Here is a 15,843-nt window from a genome sequence, read left to right as displayed (position 1 = left end):
TTTAAATTTTTTTTATTTTCTCCACATCATATAGCATATAGTAAGCATTCACATGACAAGTTGAATTGATGTTTGATTGATTCTCATGTTATACCCTTAACAAATTATCTAAATAAAAATATTTTAAGAAAAGATTTCCCAACTGAGAAATTCTGACAAAACATTCTGTCACCATGCCCCCACACAAAATCTAGTAATACATACTTTTTAAAAAAAAATTTTTAAAGAATGCCTATTTTTAGTAATAGTTTACATATAATAACATAGTATTTAGACTATGCTATTATTAATCACTAATGAAAAGATGATATAGCATCAGCTAGTTAAGTTTACCTAAAAACATTCCTTTTTCCCGATCACTTACACACACATTCTCAGCACCACACTTTTGAAGCTGATATACACAATTTCCACCACAGAAAGGATATAAGCTGCAATATTTATAGCCACAGGCAAAATGTAAATCATGGCAGGTCCTGATGCAGATTTTCAATTCTGGTTCACTGCTACTAAAAATTCTTCATTTCTTACAATTAGGCAGATAAAGTGAATTGTGTATTGCCTTCAAGACAATGATGAAAAGTATTCTTTTCTTTTGAGAGAAAGAGTGTGTGCAGGGGAGGAGCAGATAGAGAATCCTAAGCAGGCTCCACACCCAGCACAGAGCCATATGTGGGGCTGACCACGAGATCTTGACCTAAGCCAGAATCAAGAGTCGGATGTTTAACCAACTGAGCCACCCAGGCCCCCCTAAAAATGTTCTGATTATCTTGGATTCAATTTAAAGTCTAAAAATCTTCAACCTAAACAATTGAAAAATCCATTGTATGGGAATGCAAGCTGGTGCAGCCACTCTGGAAGACAGTATGAAGGTTCCTCAAAAAATTAAAAATAGAACTACCCTACGACCCAGCAATTGCACTACTAGGTATTTCTCCAAGGGATACAGGTGTGCTGTTTCCAAGGGACACATGCACCCCCATGTTTATAACAGCACTATCAACAATAGCCAAAGTATGGAAAGAACCCAAATGTCTGTTGATGGATGAATGGATTAAGAAGATGTGGTATATATATACACACAACGTAGCATTACTCGGCAATCAAAAAGAATGAAACTACGTGGATGGAACTGGAGGGTATTATGCTAAGTGAAATTAGTCAGAGAAAGACAAATATCATATGACTTCACTCATCTGAGGACTTTAAGAGACAAAACAGATGAACATAAGGGAAGGGAAACAAAAATAATATAAAAATAGGGAGGGGGACAAAACAGAAGAGACTCATAAAAATGGAGAACAAACAGAGGGTTGCTGGAGGGGTTGTGGGAAGGGGGATGGGCTAAATGGGTAAAGGGCACTAAGGAATCTACTCCTGAAATCATTGTTGCACTATATGCTAACTAATTTGGATGTAAATTTTAAAAAATAAAAAATTACATTAAAAAAAATTTTAATTAAAAAAAAAAGAAAAATCCATTGTATACCTGTCTTTCAAATCTCCATGTGTATAAGAAACAAATGTCAGCTAATCTTTTTTTTTTAATTTTTTTTAACATTTATTACTGAGAGAGAGAGAGAGAGAGACAGAGCATGCGCAGGGGAGTGACAGAAAGAGGGGGAGACACAGAATCCGAAGCAGGCTCCAGGCTCCAGGCTCCGAGCTGTCAGCACAGAGCCTGACGGGGCTCGAACTCACAAACTGTGAGATCATGACCTGAGCTGAAGTCCGTCGCTCAACCAGCTGAGCCACCCAGGCGCCCCTGTCAGCTAATCTTATTACCATGATAAAACATGAACCCTGAAGAAATCATATCAATAGCATGTATGTTACTAACCTAGAGTTACAAGGAGACTTAGGGATAATGTACTCTAACCATGAACTTTTCCAATGAGAAAAGTTAAGACCCAAAGAGTTTAAATAACCTGCATAAATTCTTTCTCACTGCAGAACAACAGAATCAGACCCCATGTCTCCTGACTCCTTGTCTAGTTATACTACTTCACTCTTTATAGAGCCACAGACTTAAATTGTCTTAAACCTTCTTTATGATCACACATAATAAATAAAATAAATGAGACATTTAACTAAGACAAATCTGTTGTTACAACTCTTAAGTTTTTAAGTGTTCTGCTTTTCTAATTTGGCCATTTAAAAACCATCATCCACAAAGCTGTATGTATTGGTTATTTATATAACATACTTTTGTTATTTATCTTTACATATCCCAATTTTAATTATTTTGAATTGTTGCTCTTTTAGCTTGTGAAGAGGTAGAAAAGAATACAGGAACAAGTTAAAAAGAAAAAAGAAAGAAAGAAAGAAAAGAAAAAAACTATAACAATCATAGACTTGCTTCATAAAGCTCATTTATATAGTTAAACCATGGTTGCTAGTTCCAGAAATTATTCTTTCTCAAAAAGCTCATTTAAAACTTCTCAAAGATTAAAAATTCTCCAGCTTTTCTTGAGGAATTATTTTCTATCAACTTTGTATTTCATTTATCATTCTAATAAATGTGTTCTCTCTCTTAGATGTCAGTATTTGCCCGTAGCTGTGCTGCCTTTTGTCATAACTGGAGAGTCAGTAGTGAGAAGCGTGAAGTTTTTAAAAGTCTCCTGAGATATGGACTGTATTACTGTGAAGTTAATGATTATTTTAGTATTGTGTGAGGGGTTTTGAGCCTCAAAAACAAATGCATACTCTTTTCTGAAGAGAGGTTTTTAAGAGCATCTCAATGATAAAGGTGTGAGGCGTATGTTTGAATCCTGGTTCTGCTCCTTGCCAACTACTTGACCTTGAACAAGTTATTAAGCGTTAAGTATTATGTGCCTTGAATTCCTCATCTATAAAAAGAGGATAGTCATAAGACTTATAGGATTGTTGTGAGCATTAAAATACAATTGTAGCAGAGGGTAGACAAATCAATAGTTGGTTACTTTTTTAAAAAGTTTTTAAATTTTAGAGAGTGCATGGAAGCGAGGAAGAGGGGCAGATGGAGGTGGGTAGAGAGAAAGAGATCTTTTTTTTTTTTAGAGAGAAAATCTTAAGCAGGCTCTGTGCTCAACACGGAGCCCAAAGCAGGGCTTGATCCCACAGCTCTGGGATCATGCCCTGAGCTGAAATCAAGAGTCAGATACTCAGCCAACTGAACCACCCAGGTGCCCCATCTTGTTCTTACTTTTATATATTTTTCTACTTTGTAATGTTTTTCTGGATGGGGGTTTGCTTCTCTTTTAGGTTCAGAGCATCATTCGCTCCCAAACCAGTATGGGTATGCGTCACAGAGATCGTCCTACTACCGGCAACACCCTCAAGTCTGGCTTGTGTTCAGCCCTCACGACCTACTTCTTTGGAGCTGATCTTAAGGGAAAGCTGACAATCAAAAACTTCCTTGAATTTCAGCGTAAACTTCAGCATGATGTTCTGAAACTAGAGGTAGGTATCCCTGGGCTTCAGGGGATCAGGGCACTGTCCCTCACATATGCACTTAGATCCTCTGGGCTGGGGAGGCCTGCACTATAGACATTCTTTCATTCTGTCTCCAGCTGTGAGAACTGATTGGTTTGAACCAGATAACAGTTGGGAAATATTATGTTCTGTGAAGAAGTCTTGGAGTGAGGTGGTTCTGGGACCGAAAGCCAAAACACTCTAAACTGAAAATCTTAGTTGTCTTTGGATACTCAGCTTGAGGAAGGAAAAATTCAGGGGCCAGAGCAGTGCTCACCCTGACCACGTATCCCCAGTTTTATGTTATTTTGTAGAAGGCACCAGAGGTGGAGGGGGGATCATAAGTAGATCTTTCTTTGAAAGTTTACCAAGGTAAAAACTGCTGGAAACCCAAAATGTCAGAATAAAAATACAAGTGCTCGGAGTTGGAAAAATGTCATACGGTGCTTGGAGATTTACTTTTCCACTCACGGTTTAGACCATCGTGCTATTCAGTTCCCAAAAACAATTCTATAAGGACATTACCTTTCTCTGTGTGTTTACTTATTGAATTAAGTGTATTTTGAGTTAATTGGCTACTAAGTCTATTCAATTCAAAATATTCATTAAGTGTCTCCTAATGCACTTTTTTGTGGAAAAACTGAAACCTCATTTCTTCAGATTTTGTAAAAATTCCCTGAGATGGTATTTCTCAACCTGTTTTTTTAAAAAACATGTTTAATATTCATTTGAAATTTGAAACCATCAAACTACTCTGACTAAAAACACATTTAAGTATTGGAGAAAAGCACTGCTTTGTTTTTAAACTATGTATATTACTTCTTCAGCTGCTCTTCCATTTTTCTCTAAGAGTCTGATAATGCTACTCCCACCTCTTACCCACTCAACTCAATTGAGACAGTTTGAAAAATCACAACCGAATTCCCAGTATTGATAAGAACACTGTCGAATGTTCATACTTTAAGAAAGAAGTGTAGATAATACTAAAAATCAGATCAAACCTTGAAATGCGCTTTAGTAATTGTTTTTTAAAAATGATGTAATTGATATTCAAAGAATTTCCCTCATAAAAACAAAAAACTAATGGATCTCTACAATTCAGCCTGCTTGAGAACAGTTCTTGTCCCCTATAGTAAGTGGGAAGTGGTGTGTGTGTGTGTGTGTGTGTGTACACACACACATAGAGAGAGAGAGAGCAGGGGAAGCAAAACTTTACCGTCCTAGAGTCTCTGACTGGAGCTGACAATCAAATTGACATAGAGCAGATTAATAGGAGAAAAGCACATGGATTTTAACACACACCTGGGAACCCCCATAGGAAAATGAAAACCCAAAGAAGTGGCTAGGCTTAAGAGAGTTTATATACTGAATTGAACAAACACAGGCAGCTTACCTTTATGAAGTTTGCATTATTATCACCAGAGAAGTGGAGTCAAAGTTGAGAGTAATCCATATAAACAGATCATGTTGAAATAATTGTTAGCTTCCTTTAGTCTCCCCATATATTTTAGTTACTTTTCCATGGTTGCCTCTCTCCGTTTCTTTCCTGCTGGTATAGAGAGGACATCTTTCACATCATCTTTCAGGAGTCTGATAACTTTTGTGTATCAGACCTAGTACATTTTGGTATGTACTAGGATTCTAGGCATATGCCTTATTCCCCAGTATGCATGGTTTTCTTTGGAATGGTCTTCTTTGGAAATTTTATAACATAATCTGGGAATGTAAATTACTTACCAATTATATAATTACAATTTAACATAAATTATAGATCCGTAAAATGCAGTTCGAGAATACAGGCAACGGTACTTTCAACAAACTTTAAACAACAGTTTGGGGTCATCAAGGGCACGAAGCAGGTGCCAGCCTGACCACAACCTAGCCTGACACTCATTCCTGGACACACAGGTCAGAGTCTCAAGAGACAGAGCATGGGGCTTTTGTCTTTCACTCTGAGAAGTTATAGAGCTGAAACCAAGCCCACTAACATTACCAGTGAGGTAGATTATCAATGTGGATCACCAATGAGGTAGAATGTTACAAAGCAGATGAGGGATTTCATACATGTATGCCTGCACACAGCCTACACCCAAATACAGACAAAAGGAGATCTAAAAGATAGTTGTATCTAAGATACTTATTGTGGAAGTTCTCTTGTATTTGATATTGACTTAGGATCATCTATAGATTTTGGTCTAAGACTATCAAGACTCTTCCTGTTTGCCAATCAGCAATTCCTCGTGTAAGGGAATCAGTAGACCCTTTTGTGAAAGAACCCAGCCTAACGTAATAAATATTCTATAAATGTTTAGTAATCCTGAATCCATTCTTTCCATGTAATGGTATGAGTCCAGTGAATAAGTGCCTCCTTATCAATAACTCCCAGATTTAAAGTTTCACAAGTCAGTTTTTTGTCTTTCCAATTAGATTTGGGGTTTTTTTTTTTTTGTAATATGAAATTTATTGTCAGGTTGGTTTCCATACAACACCCAGTGCTCATCCCGACAGGTGCCCTCCTCTATTTGGGGTTTTTTTTTCCAATGTTTATTTGTTTTGAGAGAGAGAAAGAGAAAGAGAGTGCGTGCAAGTAGGGAGAAGGGGTAAGAGAGAAGGAGAGAGAGAATCCCAAGCAGGCTCTGCACTGTCAGTGCAGAGCCCAGTGCAGGGCTGGATCCCACAAACTGTGAGCTCATGAGCTGAGACAAAAAATCAAGAGTCAGACACTCAACTGACTGAGCCACCCAGGTGCCCCTCCAGTTAGACTTGTAATTCTTTGAGAAAGTGTAAATAGAAGAAAGAACATACCTTTGGTGCTCTCATAATGAGACCTGAATTAAAATTTCATTTCCACCGCTTTCTGGCTCTGTGACATTTATTGAGTGAGTGATTGTCTCTGAGCCTAGGCCCTCATTTGTCAAACAGGGCAATGGTTAAATGAGATCGTGTTTCTTATGGGCTGAATTGTATTCCGCCAGAATTCTTATTTTGGAGCTCTTATCCCCAGTACCTCAGTATGTGACTGTATTTGGAAATAGGGTCCTTAAAGAGGTGATTAAGTTAAAATGAGGCCATTAGGGTGGACTCTAATGCAGTCCTACTGGTGTCTTTGTAAGAAGAGGAAATTTATTGACATGCAGACACCAGGGGTGCGCATGCACCGAGGAACAACTACGTAAAGAAACAGCAAGAGGGTAGCCAACTATAAGCCAAGGAGAGAAGCCTCAGAGGAGACCTGTTCTGCCTGTACCTTGATCTTAGACTTGCAGCCGCCAGAATTGTGAGAAAGTAAATTTGCATTGTTTGTTTACCCAGCTGATGGTATTTTGGTAAGGCAGCCCTAGCAAACAGATACAGTGGTATGTGCCTGATACCAGCTGACCTGTACTATACCTTTAATAAGTATTCTTTCACCTTCTCTGCATGTCCTCTGCCACTGCCAACTGCCACAGTTGGCGCATAGTAGGCATTTAAACAGGTCACCTCAAATGAATGACTGAAAAGTCCTGTGTTGAAATACTTTTCTGATAAAACTTCTGGAAAATGGAAGCAAAGTTTGTTTTTATGAAACGCTTTTAATATTACTTTTCAAAGTATGGGTAATTTCTCCCTTCACTGAGTATGAAACATAATCTCATCATCATAGCCAAGAGGAAAATGGAAATGATTAATAGTAGCTTAACTTTCATATGGGTTTTTATAATTCCATCATTCTATTTACCTCTTACTAGTTTTATTTCATAACTGAACTTATTTACTTTAAAATTTCAGATCAAGGAGATTTATTGTTCCACTTAGTTATTTCTATCTTTTTCTCACTACAGTAGCTTTGAGAGTGAAGAGAACACTATTTATCTGTCAAGTTTAATTTCCAGAGGGATCAGGGAAGAGGGGAAAGTCCATAACCATTCATTGAGTGCGTGCTATGAGCCACGTAGTTTATGTATATTACATGCCTTTATTTTATATTATTTTATTTTATATTATTTTATTTTATTTTATTTTATTTTAATGTTTATTTATTTTTGAGAGAGAGGGATACACAGAATCCAAAACAGGCTCCAGGCTCTGAGCTGTCAGCACAGAGCTCGACACAAGGCTCGAACCCACTACTGCGAGATCGTGACCTGAGCTGAAGTCAGATGCTTAACCAACTGAGCTGAGCCACTCAGGCGCCCCTATTTTATTTTATTTTATTTTATTTTATTTTATTTTATTTTATTTTATTTTATTTTTTAAACTTTTATTTATTAAATAGTCTCTACCCCCAACATTGAGCTTGAACTCATGACCAATTGCTGCATGCTCCATGGACTCCGTCAACCAGGCACCCCTACATGGCCTTATTTTAAATCTTGCCGACCCTAGTATGTTTAGTGGTATTATATCCGTGTTACAGATGTAGAAATTGAAACTCAAAAAGATAAAAGTAACAGAGCAATTAAATAATAGAGCCAGAACTCCAACTCAGTCTTTCAGACTGAACCATCTGTTCTTTATCTGGTTATTACTCGTTTTCGTCTGAGGTGAGGTTTCTATGCCTGACTTACTTGGAACTCTAAAGAAAAACTAAATGTTCTGAATTTTAGGAACAGGAAAAGGCCATATTTCTTGAATATATGGTCAACCTTTTTTAGCACCATATTTTCCTAGTTCTTTGGCCCCTCAAATTGAGTCTTATGACTAAGAACACTGTTCTTTTGTGTTTATATTACCTAAACTAGCCATTTAGTTTCTTTTTATAACAATCATTAACTTGTTAGATTTTTTAAAAATGTTTTAATGCTCTTAATTCTGATCAGGTTTGTTTTACTCTATCCTTATTTTTCTGTCTGGAAACTCAAAAAACATGGGTTTGAAGGAACGACTTAAGAATACACAGTTGGGTTTTTCCAAAAATCTTTTTTGAAGTTATTAAAAAATTCCATCTAAGGCTATGAGGAACTATTGAGTTGAGTTCCTTAGAGACAGGTGCCAAGTCTAATTCCAATTAATATATTCATTGATTTCTTGAGGACTACAGTAAGTAGGATGTCAGTCAAAAATGAAAGGTAATAGAGAACTCTTTGAAAGAGTATAATTAATTTTAATTTGGGGGGAGGGGGGAAAGGAGCTGTCATTATGTCAAAGAAAAGCAAAAACTAATTTATTCAAGAAGGAAGAGGCCAACCCCAGAATATACAAGAAAACTGAAAAAGCATCATCTAATAGAATTCCAGTCTGTAATCTTTTTGTATAAACTTTTGGGATTCACATGCTTATTGCATAACCAATCAGATTATTGCATTTTAAGAAGGCATGAGTGTCAATTATCTGAAGGCAAATTGTATACGGTTCAAAGGATAACAGTGACAGTCTTATATTCCCAGTCTTTAGGGAAAAAAAAATATTGAAGTTAACAAATCTGTTCAGCCAAGAAGAAAATAAAAGGGGTACATAAAGAACAATGCTAATTATTCTCATAAGACAAAAAAAAAAGAGTATTAATTTAAGTATTGAGAAACTTAAAAAAAAAATTATACCTATGGCTACATGATTAAAAGTGCCTAAGGAAATTCCAGATCACCTACTCTTTATATCATTAGGCTGACATCTTTGTACTCACCCGTCTAAAGTGCTAAAGGAGAATTAAATCTGTCTTGCTCTGATGCAGAGGACCATATTAAGAGACAAACATCAGCTCTTTTCCTGGCCAAAAGATTTGCAGAAGACCCGAAGGCAAGAAGGCTTTCAATCAAACACTTTTTGGAACTAGAACACTCTTGGCAAAGCAGATTTCTTTTCATTCTAATACCAGTTTTGTTTTGTTTTCTTTCTTCTGGGAAACTGACTCTTACGTAAACTCAGAGATGAGAATTGACTCTTGATTTAATTAAATCTAAGAAATGAAATGAGATCTGTTCAATCGGGTTTCTTTTAATTTTATTCTTCAACTTTTGCCACTACAAAACAGAATGTGGATAATAATAAATCTATATTTCTTCTTCCATCCTTAGATGTTGAAAGCCTGAATTTTCCAGAAATCATTAAATGGGTTATTAAACAGTACTTGTCTCTTTTAGGCATTAATAACTTTAAGGAGCCAAGTATATGTTTAAAGGTTAAATATAAAAACCTATTGAGGTAACAATCCCCACTATAGAACAATTGTAACTTTCCTATTTGGGTTGCAATAAAAAAAATTACTAGTTCATTTTTTCTGAAAAATTTAAAGTACTTAGCATGAATGAACTACTTTACCCTTATAAAATTTTGAAGAGAAAAAAAGCCATAACAGGCATTATTTTCTCAGATGTTACTTTAACCGTACAAAATACTTTAATTTCTTGCTTCATGAGTGGGTGAAGGAGGAAGAGGGAGAATCTTAACCAGGCCCCACGCCCAGTGTGGAGCCCGAAGTGGGGCTCAATCTCATGACAATGAGATCATGACCTGAGCCAAAATCAGCTTAACTGGCTGAGTCACCTGGGCTCCCCCCTTTTCTTATTTCTTAAATCCAGACATCTGTTTCTTTTATAAAAATAACACATTGGATTAGTAACATGATCCATCCAACCTACTAGTCTTACTTCGCCTGGGACACCAAGGGATGCATTAGGAAATAATCATTAATTGAAAAAAATAGAAATATATAAAAATAATAAAATGAAAATTTAATTGCCCTCAATAATTATTTAGAAGTCAGTCACCCATGACTTGATGTGAACACTTTTTAAAGCTAATTATATTTCTCTCTTACCATACATCATGAAGTAGGTCCAGTATCTTGCTCTGATGAGATCAAGTTAGCTCTTAGGGTGAATTAGTTTAACAGGGTAAAGATATGTAAAACCCAAAGCCAAACTCTGATTTATTTCTTGCAGTTCCATTTACGCCCTGTAATTCAAGTTTGCTATCATTTGTCACTTATAGGTTCTCTGGCTGTAGAATCAGGCTGAAAATACTAACTATGGTAGAATGTGCATGGTGATACAAAGCTCTCTTGATGTTGTAAATGCAACCTTGATAATTATTCTGTAAAAAGTATATAAAACAGTGCTTTTTTGTTTCATATCTTTTGGAGAATGAAGGAAAAAGGGTTTTTTTTTTAAGCTTATTTATTTTGAGAGAGACAGCACGAGTGGAGGAGGGGCAACGAGAGAGGGAGAGAGAGAGCATCCCAAGCAGGCTCTGTGGTGCCAGATCCCATGAAGCTGTGAGATCACGACCTGAGCCAAAACCAATAGTCAGATGTTTAACCTACTGAGTCACCCAGGCGCCCCAAGGAAAAATTTTTAAGAGTGATACTTTGTTGCTTAAAATACATGATTCTAGGCATGATTTTTAAAAGGCATTAAGGAGCACCTGGGTGGCTCAGTCGGTTGAGCATCTGACTCTTGATTTCAGCTCAGGGCCTGATCTCAGGGTTGTGGGATGGAGAGCTCCAAGTCAGGCTCTGCACTGAATGTGGAGCCTGGTTAAGACTCTCTGCCCCTCTCCCTTGTGTGCTCTCTCTGGGGCACCTGGGTGGCTCAGTCAGTTAAGGGTCCAACTCTTGATTTTTGCTCAGGTTGTGATCTCATGGTTTGTGGGATCAAGCCCCATGTTGGACTCTGTGCTGACAGCGTGGAGTCTGCTTGGGATGCTCTCTTTCCCTCTCTCTGCCTCTCTTTCTCTCTCTCTCAAAATAAATAAATGAACATTTTAAAAAAAAAGAAAAATAAAGGCATTAATTGGCACTTCTGCATCTGACCTTTTGGATTAATCATTAAAGCGCAGAAAACTGATATTTTTCTTTGATTTGCAGATAGCTTTGCAATTCCAAAGTCAATATGTTAGTGATACCTTTGCAATACTGGGGCGGTCTCAAAGATTTTCCTCTCATCAGTATCTTTAACTTTACATTCTAAGTTGATTTTAAACTGGGTACAAGACAAAAGGAGCTCATATAAATCATGAAGATTTGATCTTTCTCCCGTGGAAATTGTTCCTCAGTATATCATTCATATAGTCTTATCAACCGTCTTTTAGTAGAACACAGGAGCTTTTCAGTTTATGAATAAGCTGTATACCAATGAACCAAAAGTTCATAGGTCAATTGTTTGGAATTCAGAACGCAGTGATACTTTTTTTAGTTTCACACACGCAGAATACTTACCATATTGTTGAATGCAATATAGTGAAATGAGAAGTAGTATGAAAGGAGTTGATTATGTGAACTCATAGTTCAGGGTTTCGTCTATACACACTCTTCTAGCCACAGCAGTCTTGGATGTAGACCTCTAGCAACATCAACTGTTTTTTAACAAAAGTTTGTGGACATACTACGTAAAATCAAAATACTACATTTCTTGAGAGGTTACCATTGAGCCAGGCCCTATTCTGAGTTTTTTTATCTACATTATTCCATTTAATCTCCACAAAGCTATGAGGTTGGTATTATAATTACCCATACTTCACAATCAAGGCAACTGAGGCACAAAGAGATTAAGTAACTTGCCTGAGGAAGAGCTGAGATTTTATTCCCGGCAGTCTGCCTTTAGGGTCTGCTCTTATAACTTACACTAGCTTTCCGGGAGCTAGGCTAAATGCTCAAGATACTAAGATGAACAAAACATCGTTCTCCGCAGAAGCTTACAAAGGTGAGATGATTCTTGCACAGTGTTGTAAGTACAGTACCAGACATATTGATATGGTGCAATGGGAATATAAAAGGGAACATGTAAATCAGTTTGTGAGGAGTGCAAGAGACTGCTCAGGGAAGCTTTCCCAGAGAAGGCAATATTTGAGTCAGCTCTAACCAAAAATCCATTCTATCTGAGGAATAGGGTGGTTGATTTTTATTCGCACTTTGTTCTGGCTGTAGGATAAATAAGAGGCAGGGGAGCACTGAGTTATCACTGGGACTGGAGCCAGGAAAGGGTGACAGAGAAAATGACCTTTCTTATCAAGTCTGTCCCAAACCAGCCTTAAATTAATGTGTCTCCAAGGTGTTCTCATGTTGGTGAAGGGACCTGAGGAGGTCCAGGTCCATGGAGATAATTAAGAAACAGAAGAAAAGCATAAGGCAGAATAAGAGAAGAGAGGCTTTCTCCAGATTTCTCCCAAGAGCTAGCTGGGCCTATAAGCAGATCAAATTTGACCTCTGACTCACACTCAGAATGAAGTTTGGGCTAAATGATGTGTAGGGTCTCTGAGTAGATCTTTTCATTTTTCTCCTTCTAGCCATCTTCAGCTGAGGATGCCTTTCAGAATTATGGTCTTGGGGATTTGTGGACATTTTAAAATAAAGAATGAGGGCTTTAAAGAATGACAGTTGTACTAATGAGTGGAAAGAACCTCATTTGTCCCCCCAACCCCACCTTTTAACTAATTTGGCCTCAAATAACTCTAGGAGACCTTTTTTTTTTTCCTTAGAGGAAAAGGAGAGTTTTTAAAAATAGCTGTAGCCTCTAGCCTGCCATACAGCGTTAGAGGAGTCTAGGGAGTCTAGACAATGTCTTAGGAACCAGAGCCAGCTTTGCAGTAATTTGTGAATAAATAATGCATTACAGCCTGTTGAATTCAGACTGCAAGCAAATGCCACTTTAGAGGGTCATATATATTACATCAAGTTATTATCCTCTGAATTTAGTTAACAGCATAGAAATGGCTTTTTCACAAGTCTCCTTCATTTCTCCTTTTTCCTATTACAATAGAATGCCTTTTCTCCCTCCCCACCCACATTCTCATTTGTTTTATATCAAATCTCCCGCATTAGTATGAATGATTTCTTTTATTAAAGCATCTTGAACTAATGAAATATAAACTACACCAATAATTTTTTTTAACATTAATAAAAGCCTCTTCAAATAAAGTAATGCCAAAACATCTTTTTTAGGATGCCCCTTTTCTTTACCAGTCTTTCTTTGAGATCTGGCAGCCTATCTACCTAGCAGAAAAATAAAGCCAATGTAACACTTAGTTTTTGTTTTTGTTTTCTTACTATTAACAAATTTAAATTATTGAGTCCTTAGGTATGTGCCAGGCATTTGTTAGGTAAAGAGCAGGTATAGACCCCAATTCCTGAATTTAAGGAGTTATAATCAGACTGGAAGTTAGACAGTTATTATACTCTGGGAAGAAAGCTATAACGATAGAGGCATGCACGGAATAGGTGCATGGTAAATATTTGTCAAAAGAATAATCAGTATACAGTTATGTCATTTGGATTTTTAAATTTTACCTCTTTGACCTTGGGAGGCTTAGTTTCTTCAGATGTACAGTTTGCAGTGATGTCCCTCACAGAGTTGTCAGGAAGACTCCCTGAGATGTGAAAGCACCGGGTATGGGGCACCTGGGGGCCTCAGTCGGTTAGGCATCTGACTCTTGGTTTTGGCTCAGGTCGCAATCTCATTGTTTGTGACTTCAGGCCCTGTGTCCAGCTCATGCTGGCAGTGCGGAGCCTGCTTGGGATTCTCTGCCCCACCCCACTCGCATTCTCTCTCTCTCTCTCTCTCTCTCTCTCTCAAAAATAAACAAACATTAAAAAAATAAAAATAAAAAGTACCCAGCACAATGCCTGACATCCATCATGTGCTCGAAGAGAGTTTGTTCATGTGTTCATTCAATCACAGCTGCCCTGTTTCTTGTTTGGGTGCTTAGCATCAGACTGCTCCGCAGAGCACCTTCCCACAGACTGTTGGTATCTCCTGCATTTCTTCCATTATCAGCAGAGGAAGCGGGGCAAGAACCAGTGACCTGTGCTTCCTGACATCTCTGTCTAGTGGCCCATCTTGATATTCTTTGCAGAATCATAGCCTTCATTTTTTTAATGTTTATGTATTTTTAAGAGAGAGGGAGAACGAGTGGGGAAGAGGCAGAGAGAGAGGGAGACACAGAATCCGAAGCAGACTCCAGGCTCCAAGCTGTCAGCACAGAGCCCAGTGTGGGGCTCAAATGCACAGACTGTGAGATCATGACCTGAGCCTAAGTCGGGCACTTAAGTGACTGAGCCACCCAGGGGCACTGCATTTATTATTTTTTTAATGGTTATTTACTTTGAGAGGGAGAGAGCTCAAGCAGGAGAGGGACAGAGAGAGAGGGCGAGAGAACCCCAAGCAGACTCTGTACTGTCAGTGCAAAGGGGTTTGACCCCGCGAACCATGAGATCATGACCTGAGCTGAAAGCAAGAGTAGGTCACTTAACCGACTGAGCCACCAGGCACCCCAGCTTCATAGCCTTTAAAGTTTGAAAAGATTCCAGGCAATTGCCAACTTCACAGTCATTATGTTGATTAGATTTTTAATCCCAAATCAGTGATTCACAGTATATCCAACTAGAAAAATAAGTGAGGTGTATTGAATTCATTATGCTGGAAAATATTGCTCAGTGAGATGTTCGATATTTTTCAAATCTCTATGTAGAGACATTTATGGAGCATGATGCCAGAAATTAGGGAAGAAACTGAAGTAGTTTCCTTGAATACAGGATTAGTCATTTTTTCTTTATTGGACATCATATACAGAATTATTTCTTTATCTCATCATTGCTAAGATATTAACGTACTGTATTTTCTTTTTAGTATACAAATAGTTCTCATAGATTTTCTATACTATGAAATTTGGCAAAGTACAAACTGAGAAATTCTGGAAGCATCTCATTTGCTGTAGTGGAATTACCTTACCCATCTGGTAGCTTTTTTGTTGTAGTGATAATTGGTTTTTTTTTTTTTCTCTCTCTCTCTCTCCCCTGCTCCTTCACTCCCTCCTTTTCTCCCTCTCTCTCCCCTGTCTATATAACAAAACGACATTCAGGATGAATTCATGTTATTAGGGCTAATTTTGTCACTCATGTCTGAGGTGATGTGTCTGATTCTGCAACCCCAGCTCTGATGTTGCTGATGCTGCTGGTAGAGATTCCTGCTCAAGCTCTAGTGGTTTTGCAAAGTAAGAAGGTAGCTTCTAACCCCTTCTCTCCCAAAGTGGAGCATTGCGACTGTATTAGTTACCTATTATTGCATAAGAAATTACCCCAAAACCTAGCAACTGAAGACAAATATTACTATATCACACAGTTGCTAAGGGACAGGAATGTAGGAGCAGCTTAGCTGGGTGGTTCTGGCCATCTTTCATGAAGTGTGGTCACACTGTCACCAGAACTGCAGTACTCTAAAAGCCTGACTAAGCTAGAGGACCCTCTGCCAAGCTCACCCACATGGCTGTGGGCAAAAGGCTTTAGTTCCTCATTCTGTGGATGTTTTCACAAGGCTCTCGTGACATGGCGGCTGGCGTCTTGCACAGCAGGTGATCCGTGAAAGAGAAAGTGCAACCAAGATGCCTTTTATTACCCACTCTCAGGAGTGACCTCACTTCTGCCATACTCTTTTGGCCATATAGACCCATCCTAGACCACTGTGGGAGGAGCCTAGACAA

The 15,843-nt window shown here is 38.0% G+C and overlaps 1 protein-coding gene across 7 annotated transcripts in view; it reads left to right on the top strand.

Moving 5' to 3' along the window:
* The window catches only part of MICU1 (mitochondrial calcium uptake 1), a 238,347-nt gene that overhangs the window by 162,303 nt on the left and 60,201 nt on the right, over positions 1–15,843 (top strand). For all 7 annotated transcript variants that reach the window (XM_027062244.2, XM_027062242.2, XM_053207388.1 and 4 more), the window contains one exon: positions 3,244–3,441. In XM_027062244.2, coding sequence (XP_026918045.1) covers positions 3,244–3,441 — 198 coding nt within the window. The remainder of the gene's footprint in view (positions 1–3,243; positions 3,442–15,843) is intronic.

This window comes from Acinonyx jubatus, chromosome D2 (assembly GCF_027475565.1).
Source record: "Acinonyx jubatus isolate Ajub_Pintada_27869175 chromosome D2, VMU_Ajub_asm_v1.0, whole genome shotgun sequence".
Lineage (NCBI taxonomy): Eukaryota > Metazoa > Chordata > Mammalia > Carnivora > Felidae > Acinonyx > Acinonyx jubatus.
The sequence above is the reverse complement of the archived record's forward strand: the minus strand, read 5'-3'. Positions and strand labels throughout refer to the sequence as shown.